At 52.8% G+C, this 15,489-nt stretch overlaps 1 protein-coding gene across 1 annotated transcript in view; it reads left to right on the top strand.

Moving 5' to 3' along the window:
- Positions 1–10,839, top strand: part of HIVEP3 (HIVEP zinc finger 3) — a 129,620-nt gene extending 118,781 nt beyond the window's left edge. Inside the window, exons 7-9 of the mRNA XM_082071234.1 lie at positions 197–295; positions 5,158–6,218; positions 9,024–10,839. Of these exons, the coding sequence (XP_081927360.1) occupies positions 197–295; positions 5,158–6,218; positions 9,024–9,887 (2,024 nt within the window). The 3' untranslated portion in view covers positions 9,888–10,839. The remainder of the gene's footprint in view (positions 1–196; positions 296–5,157; positions 6,219–9,023) is intronic.
- Positions 10,840–15,489: the final 4,650 nt, after the last annotated feature.

The raw sequence follows: 15,489 nt of genomic DNA, 5'->3' as shown, positions 1-15,489 counted from the left end.
GTCTCTCAGCCCCGTTAGCGGAGCAGCGGGGGAATGGGGGTGATGCTTTGTGCACGGGCTGTTTGCAGTGGCCAGTGGTTTAGGGAGAGTCAGAGCCAAACCATGAACGTGTTACTGCAGAGCTCGCAAAATTAAAAGAATATATATATATTTAAAAAGTCATATTCACCAAAATGTGTTTTCTGCTTCTTTTCAGGGAATCTGACTAAACATATGAAGTCAAAGGCCCACAGCAAAAAATGTCAGGAGATGGGCGTGTTGGTATCTTCACTGGTGGATCTGGAAGCCGAAGAAGGTAAAATCTTTCACCTTATAAACCTACTGTTGCTGCTGAGAGAGGGCGGTACCCGTCCAGATCATCCTTTCAAAGACGTGGAGCAGTTCTGTTCACCCCAAGCTCCCTCCAGCACCCAGGGAGGTTTCTGCTCGCACGGGGTGGGTTACGGGCCGTCCGGGGGGGTTCATCAGCGGGACGGGCTGAGCCCGTGTGTCTGTGCTGGGGGCTCCGTGTGTTTGTCAGGAGGATTTTGGCTGCTGGCAAGAGGGAACGGAGGGGTGGGGGGTATCCTGTGTTTGCCCCAGCGCTCTGCACAGGGGCTGTGTACCATACATGATCATGAATAGTGGTGCTGAGAAGGGGCTGTGTACAATACATAATCATGAATAGCGGTGCTGTGAGAAGGTGCTTCTTGGCATTTTGGGGTGTCGAGTGATCAGTGCATCCCTTCAGACTTGGGTTCTGACCTGGGTGCTCAGGAGATGAGGACGTGGGAGGAAGAAAGGGCCCTAAGGCATCACCCCACAGCCGTGTCCCCTTCGCCATGCCTCCCCTGACATGCACAGGGGATGGACAAAGGGCTGTCCCGGGCCATGCAGAATAACCCCCTACCCAAAGCTGAGGACGTCTGAGCTGGCCGGCAGCGTGCCGCGCTGCCCCCAGGAGGGCTTTCTGCCTCTGAAACCTGCCCAGACCCCTGGCTCTCACCCAGCTCTGCAGAGCAGCCTTTCGATGGGGCAGAGACCCGGTGTACTCGGCCACGGCCTCTCCGAACGCAAAGGAAAACCTGGCTGGGGATTTTGCAGTGGCTGCCCAAGGGAAAATCGTTGTTGTGGGGCAAACAGTGGGATGCTGCTCCCGTGGGGGTTGCTGGAGAACTCCTTCAGCCGGGAACTCACTTAAAAGAATCGATTAGCTGATGCTCTCCAAAATCTCTCCCTGCTGTTACAGCACCCGCTGGTGATGCTTCTGCAGACCGAAGCCAGATAGGGAAAGGGGAAAGTGGCTCCTGAAACGTTGGTTGTGTTACTCTGAAAAGAGCAACTGTTATTTTAAACCTTTCCATTATAGTCAATTAGAACTAATGAATCATATTAATTGAGTGTCACTTTTGAAAACCTGCAAATCAGAAGTCCTATTTATGTTACGTGTAATTGCAGCCTTCCGAGGACAGAACTGCAAGGGCTCGCTTCACCGGTCCGGGGGAGTGCTTTCTTTGTGATTTCCTTCTGTCACTCATCCCTGGGCTCGTAGGGGGTTAACAGTGGGGTGGAAGCCCCCCCCATGCTGGTGGGAGCACTCTGCTTTCCAAAGGGAGCCCTGGCAGGTGAGGAGGCTGAGCTGGTCTCAGTCTTTGGCCTCATGGAAGGAGTAGAACTAAACAAAAGCACAAGAGGGGTCTGACTGCATCTCTGGGTTGGCTGGAGAAACCGAGACCATCTCCTGGGGAGCTTTTTCTTTCGGCCATAATTAAGTCACTGGTCCCTGACCAGGGCTGTGGGGCATTGAACAGGCCGCCCAGGGCAGTGCTGGAGTCACCAGCCCTGGAGGGCTGGACATGGAGATGAGGGTCTCAGGACACGGGGCAGCGCCAGGGGTGGGGAACGGTTGGACTGGATGATCTTGAGGGGCCTTTCCAGCCAAAATGATCCATGGCTGCTTGTGTCTGACCAGAGGGTGGTTGGACACGCGCTGTGCCCAGCAGGGAAAGGTCCCCCCTGGCCTGCAGGGGACCCGAACCCCCCGCCTGCGGAGGGGACCCCTCTGCCCGGCTGCCGCTGGCTGCTCGCTGCAATGAGCTGCGCTGTCTGCCCTCGTCGCATTATGCAGGCAATCCGTGTAATTTTAGAATTACAAAAAACATACAGTCCCCATTTCCTCCCATTGATGAGGAGCGTTCGTGTTTGTGTAAAGGGGACGGTCTGCCAGGAAGGAATGCAGGAAGGTGAAAGCGGGAGCCGCGGTATCGCAGGACGTTTCCTTTATTTTCTTTCAGCTTCTTTTCCATCCGGTTGTAGTTAACACTGGACTTCGGCTGCGATTTCGTGTGTTCTGCCTCATGAGTAAGGAGGCCCATTGCTCATAAATGCCAATACTAAATAAAGCAGCCAAGAAGATGGCCAGAAAATCCTATTTTCTACTATAGTGGTTGGGGGCTATTTGGATGGATGAGAAAATAACATAAAGATAACAGAAAGGTGCATGAGAAACCAAGAGCTCACAGCTCTGTCGGGCGTCCCGTGTTCTCATAGTGGGCTACAAAGAGCCTGTGTAACCACAATGTCTTCTCTCTTTGCAAAGGGGCTCAGAACAGACCCTAGCAAGGACTATTTTAATTAGAAAACTCTAAAATGGCTATTTCCATGTGCCACAAGCCAGCACGGGCAGATGGCCGAGCTTCCTTTGGGGCAGGCAGGGAGCGAGCCGCAGCGCCTGAAACTCCCCGGATTATTTTAAACAAGAGTTATATTTCACTCGATTGTTTTTATTTCTATTTAAGGGGCAGGAGAAAGTAAGGAGTGTTACTATAAAAGGAGATCGGAGTCTAATTCCTCACTCCTGCGTTGGTTTTGCTTGGTGGGATTGCACCGGTTTGGTAGAACAACCTCAGAATAACACACGTGTAATGAAACGCAGCCCTTGGCCAAAGCCGACAGGGCGCGTTTCCCTGGCTGCCTCTGCCGTCCTTCCCCCAGCTCTCCGTCCTCCTCTCCCTCCTCCTCTCCCTCCTCCTCTCCCTCCTCCTCCTCTCCCTCCTCCTCCTCTCCATTCTCCTGACTTGCCCTTTCTCTGCCCGTTAGCTCAGCAGAATGTGTTTTGGCGCAGGGAGCCAGCGCTGGGCTCTGAGCTCTCTCTGCCTGTCCCGAGGCCAAAGCAAACTCCCCTTGGGCTGTCCCGGCACTCACTCACATGTTTCCCTCCGTGGCAAACGCAAACACGCCCCAGCGCGGAGCCGGCTTCGCGTTTCCCTCCCTCCCTGTTTCTGCCCTTGCTCTCTGTCCTGTCCGCGGGGTGACGGGGACCCGCAGAGGCCACAGCGGACGCGGCTCCCCGGGCTGAGGCTGCAGCTGCCTGTGCGTCCCCGAGCCCATAGATACCGAACCACAAAACCAGAGATGGGGACCAGCCCTGAGCTCTGCCAGCGCAATGCATTCCTTTTCCAAGCAAGAAATATGCACCGTTCACCCTACAGCCGGGAAAACCGGTCGTTTGGAATAATATTTGTTCTGAATTCAGTCCCTTTGGGAGTTTGCAAACCCGCGGCTGGATCCCGCGTCCAGCAAACACCGTGATTGTACGGACAGTCGCAATGCGAGTCAGCCTCTCGGGGAAGAGCCGCTGGCTTGGACTCGGTGCCGCGGGAGTTGTGCGGTGGGTCTCGCTTTGTGGACCGGACACTTCTGAAACGTGGTGGGGAGCAAACGAGGTGCATTTCAGGCCGAGCCTTGGATGGATCAGCAGCCCTGGTAAAATACACGTCTTATTTATTTCACTGGTGATGCCAAGTATTTCATGAGCTTTTACTAGTAAGGCCCTGTTATTCCAAGCAAACAAAATGAGGGGTTTTTTTATGCATAGATCACAGTGACTTCTCACTGTGTGGCCGTGGCCGCTGGTGGCAGGTCTGCTCCAGCCCCGGCGCTCACTCCGGCTCATTTCCCCTCCGGCTCGTCCTGCTGACAGATGGCAGCTCTGAATGGAAAACCGTTTGTGTTCATCGGAGGAGAAACCGTGTCCTAGGCTGAACTGACGGTGAAAAGAGGCCAGCAGTGCCGCAATTAATCACCCTGTTCGGTGCAGGTGTCAGAGCAGCATCCCTCCCAAAGCTGGGGACCACGCGCATCCCGGCAGCTCCGCACCCGTTGTCTTGGTGCTTGGCACAAACAGAGGTTGGAAAATCTGGTGGTTTATTAGCGTGTGCAGAGCGGTGGGGGCTGGCAGGGAGCCTGGCGGCGTGGTTGCGTTGGGCTGCAGTGACATCCAGTGGCTGCTCCCGATGGGCTCTGCAGGCTGGGCGCGCAGCTGTGCACATCTGGCGCGGAAGGGCCGGTTCTCCTGGTCAGACCCGGCAGTGGGTGAGCCGGCGCAATCTGCTGGAGCTTGGTGCTGGTCTCACAAAGCTCCGCTGGCCCTTAAAGTAGAAGAGAGATGTGGTATATTTACCTGCAGATATATTGCAAATCCTTTAGAATTTGCTTCTTGTACACTCCTCACTGTTTACAAGCCCTTATTAACAAAGCATCCCTGTGCAAGGCTTGCCACAGGCAGACAGCAAAAGCCTCTGCTACAAACAAGCATCTGCATCATAGCCAGAATTTATCAAAATAAGGGAAAATCCACAAAAGTGCTTTCAACCCTATTGTTCACCCTAATATGTCCTGTCTTGCTAATGTTTAACTGCAGAAAAAGGCCCGACGTGAAGGATGGGAACGGCCATCCCAGCCACTGCCTCGTACTTTGGCGGCTCTAGGTATTTTGTGGGCACCATTGCAACAAATAGTCATGAGAAGCCCACCAAAGGGTGATTGTGCTGCTGTTCTCATCTATTAAGAGCCTTATTTTGCATTTCTAGAGGAAGGCAGGCAGGGGTGCGAAGGTCTGGAGCAGAAGCCGCGTGTGTTGTCAGAGCGACGGCTGGAACCCAGTTCAGGGCAGGGCGGGAGGTCCCACTGGGCTCACTGGGATGTGCTGGGATCGCCAGGAGCGGAGCTGGCACAGAGGGCAGCGCTGCAGGGCTTCAAAGCACGAGATGATCATATCTAGGAAATGACTGGGTCCTCCCTCCTCTTGTCCCCTTCGAACTTTTGAGCAGATTTAGCACAAAACCCGTCCCTGTGTGTGTGTTTCACCCTCTGTTCTGTGTTTGTCCATCCCTTCAGGAACCAGTGAAGACCTATTCCAGGACTCTGAGGGGCGGGAGGGATCTGAGCCAATTGAAGAACATCAGTTTTCAGACCTAGAAGAATCTGACGATGATGATGACAACGAAGATGAGGAAGACGAGGAGGAAGAGGAGAGCCAAGATGAGCCACCTTTAAAGTTGTCGGAAGGCAAACCTGCCACCCTCCCGCTGCACTCTTCAGGTGGCTCTCCATCTTCTCAAGAGGAAGGCACCGAAATAGCGTCATCCTTAGCCCAAGAAACTGTTTCCAGCAGCCAAAAAGCAGGTGAAGAGCAGCAGGGCTCCTCCTCGGGGCTGGAAACCAGGTGGTCAGCAGACAGCAGCGACATTGCCGTGTGCCACAGTTTCTTGAGTCTCCACAGACCAGCTTTGACCTGCACCGAGCAATTGGCTTCTGCTGAAAGAGAGTCTGTCACAAGGCCCCAGATGTCCTTAGTTATGGACCTGTCAACCTCCACGGACACCTCCCCAAGAAGAAGGTGGTCTCCGAGTCAGGACTCCGGCAGAGGTGCTGGCAGCAGCCGACCAATGCTGGCGAGAAAGCACCTGTTAACCAAAAACGAAACTTCGCCCAAGCGGTTTTCGCCGCCCGGAGAGCTGCCTCCCCTCCGGTGCCTGTCTCCAGGGAGAGGGCTGTCTCCTGGCCAGCGAGTCTCTCCCAGGAGGGAGGCGTCTCCACTGAGGTGTGTGTCACCGAGGCTTGAGCTGTCACCCAGCCGGCATCTTTCCCCCCGAGCAGAGCTGTCCCCGCGGTCCTACCTTCCACCAGAAGGAGAGGTCTCCCCTGTGAGGCGCTCGTCGCCGAGCAGAGAGATGCCATCGGTCAGATATTTGTCGCTGAAGAAGGTCCTGTCCCCAGGCTGTTCGGAGTCACCGAGGTATCCGTCCCCCGGGAAGGAGGACTTGCCTGGTACGAGCAAATCAGCAGCAGATGACAAAGTTCAAAGCTCATATCAAGCCCAGCACGGGATATTGTCTTCGATGCCTCTACCTCACAGGTTCTTTGGCAAAAACGTACAGCTCTATGAGTCCAAGCTGGTAAGTTCGAGCCCCTCTTGCGTTCTAGTCCCCGCGATACGTTCTCTGATATGTTTTCTAATGAAGGTTGCAATGCAGGAGTGCACGGTGACTGTGGCACAGGTAACCCAGAGAAAAGCGACAGCGGACAGCAATAGCTCTTGCACCCATTTCAGTCCTGATCATCTCAGTTGAACAGAAATCAGGTTGTCCTTTCTCCAAGAGGGTATTTACACTCCCGAGCCAAGCAGCCTCCTGCTGACACACGCAGGAAGATGACAGCTTCGTAGTGACTAATTGTCACTAAGAGGCTTCTTTTCCTTTTTCCTGGGAATTTCACACCCATTCCTGAGATTTCACCAGCTGGGGTGAGGCTGGGACCGTTGTTTCACTGGTCAGTGGCCCAAACCAGATCTGAGCTGGTCATTGCTGACTCGTGGGCTGTGTGCGTATGGAGCCAGCGCTGCTGGATTAACTGCTGAGAAATGTTTGTTTGGGCATCTCTGATTTCATCTCGCTTCTCTCTTCAGCACAAAGAGGTGTTACCGCTGGGTCCAGAAACTTATTTAATCTCTCTGCTGGACGTATCAAATCCTATGAGTAAAGGAAAATTGCATGTTCCTCCCACCGCTACAGGCAAATTAGACGTCGGGTCTGGTGGGACGTTTCCCGTTTCTGCTGAAGTGCCTGGCCCGCCTGTGCTTTGTGCTGGTGACCGTGAAATTCGGGTGCTGGAGTGGCCCTGCTGGGAATGGTGTGAGGAGAGATGGAGCCCCCGGGGCTGCGCGGGAGGAGAGCGGCTCCGTGCCCCTGGAGAGCCGGGCACGGCCGATACCGACCCAGGTCTTCTCCAGGAAAGCCGCGTTGCCCAGCGTGCGTTTCTTCCGTGACTATGATAACGTACCATCGTTTGGTGCCGCCTTCCCTCTGCTTTGCACTATGGATGCTTGCCTTACCTTCTCCAGGCCTGTCCTTAGTTTTAGGTCCAAAATTTTGCTTACTTTGTTGCTATTTCTCTTTCTTGGCAATTAACTTTTTGTGGTGAATCTCAGGGCTTTGGACACCCCAATCCTTCACCTCTAAAGCATCCCTGTCAGGAAAACCACCTACTGCCACCATTTGTAGCAAATCCTCTAAGCTCCCTAGTCCACAGTGGGACATAGTGTTGTATACTCCTGCCCATTCATACCTTTTACCTGAAGCTCACACACATTCCTTCTTGTTCCGTTTTCCTGCTCTTATGCACCCAAAGTCACCACTGTTGCTGTGCTCACGTGTCTCCAACGCAACAATAAAGACCCCAACAGGAAACTTTCCATTTACCAGCGATGGACAGCTGGGCTTTCATAGCAAAATTACATTCTCAATAAGGCTACAAGAGACAGAATTGTGGATTTATCAGATCCCAAATGGAGCTCTGTGCTCAAAACTGGTGCCCTATACATTGTTTAGAACCTTGGAGGCCATCACAGCTTAGCTCAGCTTAGTCCGTCCATCGGGCCCGAGCGTGACCGTCTCTTCCCCCGGCTCCTGCAGTAGTGGCCTCTCCTTCTGGTGGCTGTTGCACCATTGAGATTACTTGTTTGGGGGTTTCCTGGCATCCCTATAGTGATTTTGCCAAGACTTCATGTGGATAAGTGAGATTTAGCAAGGGTTTGGGCTTGTAGCTGCTGACCAAGGTTACACTGTCTTGAGCGGCTCTTGCTTCTTTCTCTTCTTTTCTCGTTTGCTGCTTTCCTCTGTCGCCTCTTCATGGAGATCCAGCTCGCTGGGTCAGGCAGTTCTCCATCATCCTACAAGGGAATATGCTCTCCAGTGAATCCTCAGATTTTGTAGCTGACCCCATCTTAACGGAAAGCTGATCTCACTTTCTGTTGCTTCCTCTTCTCGCGAGTCCTGTTTAGGGGTTTAGTTATAAGCTCATCACTAATTAATCCATTTCTGTTTAGCCACATATCTCTCCATGATGTACATTAGAAACTATGTGAAGCACCAAGAGAGAAAGAGGAAAAGGTAAAATCGTAGGGTCTTGACCCGTGATTTGTACAGACCACACCGTGAGGGTGGTGGGGGCCGCACTGCTGGGTGTGCTTTGGTCAAACAAGAGTTAACGCTGTCATTCGGTCCAAAGCATCCTTGCGATGAGCAGCTGTGAGGGTGTAGTGATGCTGTAGCAAAGTACAGTAAAAATAAATAACGCTCTTTTGGGTGGTCAGAAACCCCGTGTACTGAAAGGGATCCAAAGCGACGTGGACGGCAGGAATCACTGGTGTCCTCTGCCAGGGTCTCAGGGGCAAGTCTGATGATAGCACGAAGGGTAACAGTTTTGAGCTAAAAGAGGGGAGATTCAGACTAGATATAAAGAAGACGTTTTTTACAATGAGGGTGATAAAACACTGGCCCAGGTACCCAGAGAGGTGGTGATGAACCATCCCTGGAGACACCCCAGGCCAGGCTGGACGGGGCTCTGAGCACCCTGAGCTGGTGAAGATGTCCCTGTCATGGCAGGGGGGGCACTGGGGGGCTGGGAAGGTCCTTCAACCCAAACTATTGAATGATTTTATAATGATCCAAGCCTGAACCAAAGCCCTGGATATTTGCCCCAGGAGACCATGGGCATATTTGTACCCAGACAGCAAACGCTGTGGGTTGTTTTGCTCCTTACCTTCAAGGTTTGGGGGTCCAAGTGTTCCTCGGTTGATTGATCTCTCTCAGATTAGAATAAAATAATAACAAAACCAGTCCTTATAGTGAACATTAATGACGCTAATGCCGTAACTTGTACGTTGCACTGATTCAGCTGTTCCTTTTCCCTCTCTGGTGCAGAAGATAGAACCACGAAGCCCAACGCGCTCGCCCGGCGTCACAGAGCCCGTCTGCTCCAGGCCCTTGCAGGCTCCTCCCGAGATGCAGCTCCACGCTCCCAGCCGCGGCGGGGACAACGTCTTCAGCCACCTCCCATTGCATTCGCAGCAGCTCACGAGGACGCCGTATCCTATGATTCCCATCGGGGGCATCCAGATGGTCCAGGCGAGGCCCAGCACCCACCCCAGCTTGGTGCCCGGTTCGGTCGTGTCCCTGCAAGCCGGATACTTCGCCTCTGGTGGCAGCAGCTTCGTGGAGTCCAGCCGCGCGCCCCAGAGGGACGAGGACCCGCCGGTCCCGCCGGAGCCATCGTCGGCGTCCGTCTCCCCGGTCGCAAAGGTTTCCAAATACACGCTGTCCCCAGAGCTTACGAGCAGCGGGTACTTAGAAGAGAAAACGAGGACTAGTGAGCTTCAGCAAAAGACAGACCAGGAGGAATACAGGGTAAAAACGTTGGCGGAGTCCAGCCGCGCGGAGCAGGCGGCCCCGGGCAGCCCCGGCGCCGCCCACGAGCACTCTCCAAAGCCTTCGACGAGCGGGGAAGAACCCTCGAAGAAAACGGGCAAGAAGCAATCCGGCAGCTCCAGCACCTGTTTGGAATCGTCCTGCACTTTCATCTCAGCGCCCCCCTCGCCGCCGCTGGACCGGAGCAGCAGCACCGGCTGCCTCCCGGAGCCGCCGGCCGGCCGCCCGCACGCCCAGCCCGCGGGCCGCAGGAGGAACCTCTCCGGGGACCCCGGGGGCCCCCCCAGGGCCGGCAGCCTCGAGCACGCAGATGTAGGTCAAACTCAACACAAGGTGGATGAAAACACGGGAAGTACTTAAGCCCCCGCCATCCGTTCCACCTTTAGGCTTCCTATGTAAAATCAACAGACATTTTCAACACTATTTCCTTTAGTATAATCATCGCTATACGGAGCACTCTAGTGAATGACCAAACCCATGGAAGATTCCTGGTTTTCTTTGTCCCAGTCTGGTATTATCTCCACATGTATGCAGTTACTTGTGCCTTTTTCTATACCTTTTGTTGCTTGAAATGTACAAAGATGTTTGAGGCTGTGAATATTTTTTTAGAGTTTTTTGGAAAGGGGTTTGTTAGACCTTGTCTTTTTTGCCATTTCGGTGTGCGTTCTTATGGGCCTGAGAGATGCAGAAAGGAAAGGGTTAATTAAGCATTTTAGGAGGAAGAAGATGCACTGAGAACAAAAACAAAACAGAAAAACTTTTTTTATATTGATTAAATGATTAAAAAAGAAAACAAACCAAACCCTTGCTCCTGTGTACAGAAGTTTATGATTCGTATTTATTACAGGCTTTATTTAATTCTTGCCAAGTGCTTGGTTTTTGGTTTTTTCCTTGCATCCCTCGGGTTGCCTATGGTTGTGCTTTAAAGAGTTGAGACTGCTTTACATTTGAGAAACGTGTTTACCCTGAACTTGTCAATGAAAGTAGCACTTCCTCGAGCAGGGGGAGGCTCGTGCGCAGCGAGAGAAATCCCTGCCGGAGAGAGAAAGCGAAGCCCGAGCGTCCTCCCTCCTGCCGACCCCAGCAAAGCACTTTTCTAAAAAGGGACAAAAAAGCAGGTTCTTCTTCAAAGCTTTCCCTGCAAGAACACAGAATGTATCGAATGTAGCCCCGGGAACGGTGTCTCTCGCTGGACGAGCCGGCTCCTGCTCGCTTTAACCCTCCCGCCCCGCTCTATGATGCGCCCGCGCCGCCCCGCACGCCCGCCCGCGCCCGACAGCCCCGCGGCCCGGCCGGGGTCGCTCCGCCAGCCGCCTCCTCCGCCTCCCGCCGCAAGGACGCTCGGCCTTGCAACCGTGTTCCCCCGCCGTGGTTCTGCAGTGGCAGACGAGCTCCGTCCATCAGTCAGTCCCGCTCGCTCCGTCCGTCAGTCCCGCTCGCTCCGTCCATCAGTCAGTCCCGCTCGCTCCGTCCGTCAGTCCCGCTCGCTCCGTCTGTCAGTCCCGCTCGCTCCCGCCGGGTTCCGCTCCCCGCAGGTCTGCGCGCCCGCCGCCCCCCGTCTTATGTTAATTTAATTTATTTATTTAAACACAGCGTGGCGACCGTCCCTACGGTGCAGGCGCGATGATGCGGAGTGGTCGGTGTTTGCAATCAGCCGCTCGTGCATGCACAGTGATTTCTGTGACGATCCGTGGCGGAGCAAAGGCCTCTACTGCCCATAGATACCAAATACAGAGAGAGCCTGGAGCGGCTCCTCTGTCGCGCTGACGTGCAGTTTAAAATGCAGATGTTGGCAGCTGTTTGCCCTGTGGACAGCAGGCCCTGCGCTGCTTCAGAGGCTCTACTGCTCTATGGAATCTGTACAAACCTCTTTTTTTTTAGTTAAAAAAAGAAAATATATAACTATTGAACCAGCGGAGCGGTTCTTTCTGCTTTCAGAGCTGCTCCGCTTTATCGGGTACGTAATACGCTTTTTAAAAAAAATTAAAACTTAAAAAAAAATCACATAAAACCCTAACCGAGAACACATTTCCTTGCCAGACTTGATGAGCTGCGAACTGTTCCCGTTTCACGGGCAAATAAGATCATTTTTTTAATAATCTTCTGTGATTATTATATTTTTTTTGCTTTTCTTGTAAAGGGAATTAAGTACAAAAGAAGATATCATGGAAATAACATTAAGGCTGTGACACTGACCAAAACAAGGTCCAGAACCCATTTATACCTTAATTAGCACTTTGATCGAGTTTCCCTTCTTCCCGTCTCCCCCCGTTTGGCCCCAGGCCTGGGAGCTCGGCTCAGCTGAACCCTCAGTGCGGCTCTTAAGCACCAGCCTAAATCCCACTCAGGCTTTAAGCGTCTGCTTAGTATCAAGATGCTCGGCCAGGGCCGGCGTGAGCATCCCTGGAAACCATCCGCCCCATCTAGTGACAGTTTGGACTTTCCTGCCTTCTGCCACTGTCCCCCCGCTTGCCCTCGTCATGCTCTTAACATTATTCCAAGGTAGCTTTTTGTATTTAATTTATATATATATATATATATATATATTGAAATTGTACATAAAGAAAAATAGCGCAGCAGCCATGCACTCAGCATCCTGGTTTTGTTAGGTGCATTTGACACGAGCTTTGGGCTAGATCAAATTTGCTCGGCTTCTTTCCGTAACCATTTTAATCCTTGACCTGCTGATACTTTGCATGTTTTGCCTTTGTTTTTTTTTCCTCCCTCTGTCATTTCTGAACAGAGGGGAAAAAAAAGAACAACAACAAAACCCAGGAGTCATTACATTGGTTTTGTTGCTGTGGTTTATTTTTGTTATTATTATTATTATTATTTCTTAGAGCTTTGCCGGCAGCTCCAGATGAGTTGGAGCTTTCAGCATCGCGGCTGCAGAGCATCCGCTGGCGGCTGGTGCTGCGTGCGACCGTCCGACCCCGCCACCCGCGGCCAAACGGAAGGATCGGGGTGAGGAGTTTGGGAACTGCCCCCCGAGGGGACCCCGTACACGTCACCCGGCGCCGCGGGGCGGGGGCCGCTGGAAACTCAGGGGATGGGCAAATAGAGACCCCAAGGCTGCTCCGTCTCCAGCCGCCGCGGCTCCTCCGCGGGACGGCGGGGGAGGCTCTGGCCGGGGTGAAATGGTGCTTCATGTTATACCTAACGGGCGCAATACGGCCTATTGCATAGGCAAAAGGGATCACAAAAATCAATATTTAAGGGCTAATTCTCACACAGACCGCTCAGAGCTCGGCGGGAAGGGCGTCCTCCTCCGCGCCGCCACCAGCATCTCCGCCTGCGGGCAGGGCGGGTGTCCCCAGCCCGGCTGCGGGATCCTGGGTGACCCCGTGCCGGTCGCGTCCCCCCGCTCCTCGCGCTCAGCCCAGGGACGCAGCGGCTCCAGCCGTGTCCATAGGGCTGCGTGTTACCGACGGTCCAGCCGTGTCCATAGGGCCGTGTGTTACCGACGGTCCAGCCGTGTCCATAGGGCTGCGTGTTACTGACGGTCCAGCCGTGTCCATAGGGCCGCATGTTACCGACGGTCCAGCCGTGTCCATAGGGCCGTGTGTTACCGACGGTCCAGCCGTGTCCACAGGGCTGCGTGTTACCGACGGTCCAGCCGCGTCCATAGGGCTGCGTGTTACCGACGGTCCAGCCGTGTCCACAGGGCTGCGTGTTACCGACGGTCCAGCCGCGTCCATAGGGCTGCGTGTTACCGACGGTCCAGCCGCGTCCATAGGGCTGCGTGTTACCGACGGTCCAGCCGTGTCCATAGGGCCGTGTGTTACCGACGGTCCAGCCGTGTCCATAGGGCTGCGTGTTACTGACGGTCCAGCCGTGTCCATAGGGCCGCATGTTACCGACGGTCCAGCCGTGTCCATAGGGCTGCGTGTTACCGACGGTCCAGCCGTGTCCACAGGGCTGCGTGTTACCGACGGTCCAGCCGTCGCTGGTGGCCGCCGTTCCCACCCGAGCGCCCGTTGGGCTCCCCGTGTCACGCTCGGTGAAAGCTGTTTGCGGGTCACAGCTTTTAATGTCACTCGGGGTGTCTCTTCTGTCTGCAGAATAGGAGTGATAAATCCTGATGTACCTCCCGCGGGGCTGGCTGGGTTTGGCTGTACCGATGCTTTGCGGAGCGGTTGGCAGTATTATTCGCAAGAGAATGTATTTATTAATAATGCAAATAGGCAAATGAAAAAACCAAAGCCCAGCCCTTCCTTCTCATTAGCAGGTGGAAATAAAATCCCCTGCTTTTCTTCTGGCAGAGGGTCTGTAAATGTATAGTCCGTGAGGGCAAGTGGCTCCCAGAGACCGGCTGCTCCTCGTTGTTATGGTTAATCAGCCAAAACCCTACTCAGATATTTCCCTCCCTATTAAGCTGTTTGTGTAGCTCCCCTGATCGCAGGTACTCATGGAAACGAATGCTCTGGCATCCAAGAAACCATTCTGCATGGAGGACTTGGCCCCTGCACTTAACTCCTTGAACCAGCCGTTAAGTACCAAACCTTCTATCCAGAGCTAATAAAACCCTTGTACGTTGGCTTAAGCTTAAGCATTTCTGGAGTTTCGGTAACTTCTTTGTGCTTAAGCGCGAGTTCAGCTGCTTCCATCGCGGTCACAGGGCTCGGTGTCCTGCAGAGCTCGGTGTCCTGCAGGGCTGCGCAGCCCGCGGGTGGAGGAGCGGGCGGTTGGCTCCCGAATGACCCCGTGCCGTGCAGCCCGTCTCTGTCGCTCTCACTATCCACAGGTTGTTGGCTGGATACCGGGAACGCGGCAGGAAACGCTTAAAGCTGCGACTTTACAGCCTGTGACCGGGAAATGTGGTTCATCACCTGCTCCCAATGGGGACGTGTCCGCCCTGGTGTCCGTAGGGTCGCTGGTAAAACCACCCGCCCCGTTGGACCCGCTGGCTGTACCGGGAGCGCTGGGTCCATCCCGGTGCTGGGCTGGAGGTGACACCATCGGGGCGATGCGGGTGACCCGGCCGCCCCATCGCTCTGCTTTCCCCTCCACCAAAAAAACCCACAAAGTTGGTTTTTCCCCCTAAGCCGGCGTTCCCTTTTCCCTGGTTTTTGCTCTAAACCCACTGAAACAGCCCCTGAACAAGCAATACACTCGCTCACACAGAAGTCACTCGAATGATTCCAATTCTCACACAAAATCCTGGGTAATTTGATCTAGCCCTTTGCTGCTGCTCTTGCAATTGTTTTCCATTTGCTGAATTGATTTCATCACGTGCTTTTCTTTTTTAATTTCCATCTGTTGCACAGTATTTACCAATAAAACCATTCTGTAAATTATTGACAAAAAAAGAATCAGTCCTGATGGCATAAACCCAATCTGTTTGCATTACTGAGATACGATGGCACTTACGATCACTTTAGTAAATGTAATGTAAAGAATAATAATAATAATAATGTGTACGCAAATTTAATATACATGGTCTCATGTAAGATAAATATCTGCCTTTTTTTCTAAAAGGTGTATGTATTCTGTAAGTGGAATAGTCTGTAGAAAGTTTCTATATGTTCTTAAAATGGCAATACATTCCAAAAAGGTTCTGTAAATATGTACAGAGGACAATGTAATTTGGTAGTTTTGCCTGTAATTTTATTTTCACTCTGGTTTCTACACTTGCATCTTGCAATGTCTGTATGGTTATATCAGTGCAAAAAATGCAGGTAAAAGCACAGTCTGATGTAAAAACAAAAAAAAAGGCAACAAAAAAAACCACACAAAAATGAAAAGAAAAAAGAAAAAATACTCAGTATTTGATGTTTGTGACCCTTATTGTAAATGACATCTGTACTGTGAATGAGAAGTTTTTACAAGTATAATATTGCCTTTACTACCGCTCAGATTGTCTGCTCGGTCTGAGCGTATTTTTAAAAAAATAGCATGTTGGAATAAATTTTAAAGTCCCAACATATTCCCCCGCGCGCCTGGCGGTCTCTGATTTCCATGG

The sequence above is a fragment of the Streptopelia decaocto genome (assembly GCF_964273445.1).
Source record: "Streptopelia decaocto genome assembly, chromosome: 23".
In the NCBI taxonomy this organism is placed as follows: domain Eukaryota; kingdom Metazoa; phylum Chordata; class Aves; order Columbiformes; family Columbidae; genus Streptopelia; species Streptopelia decaocto.
Note: the sequence above shows the minus strand (reverse complement) of the source record. Positions and strands in the feature narration are given on the sequence as shown.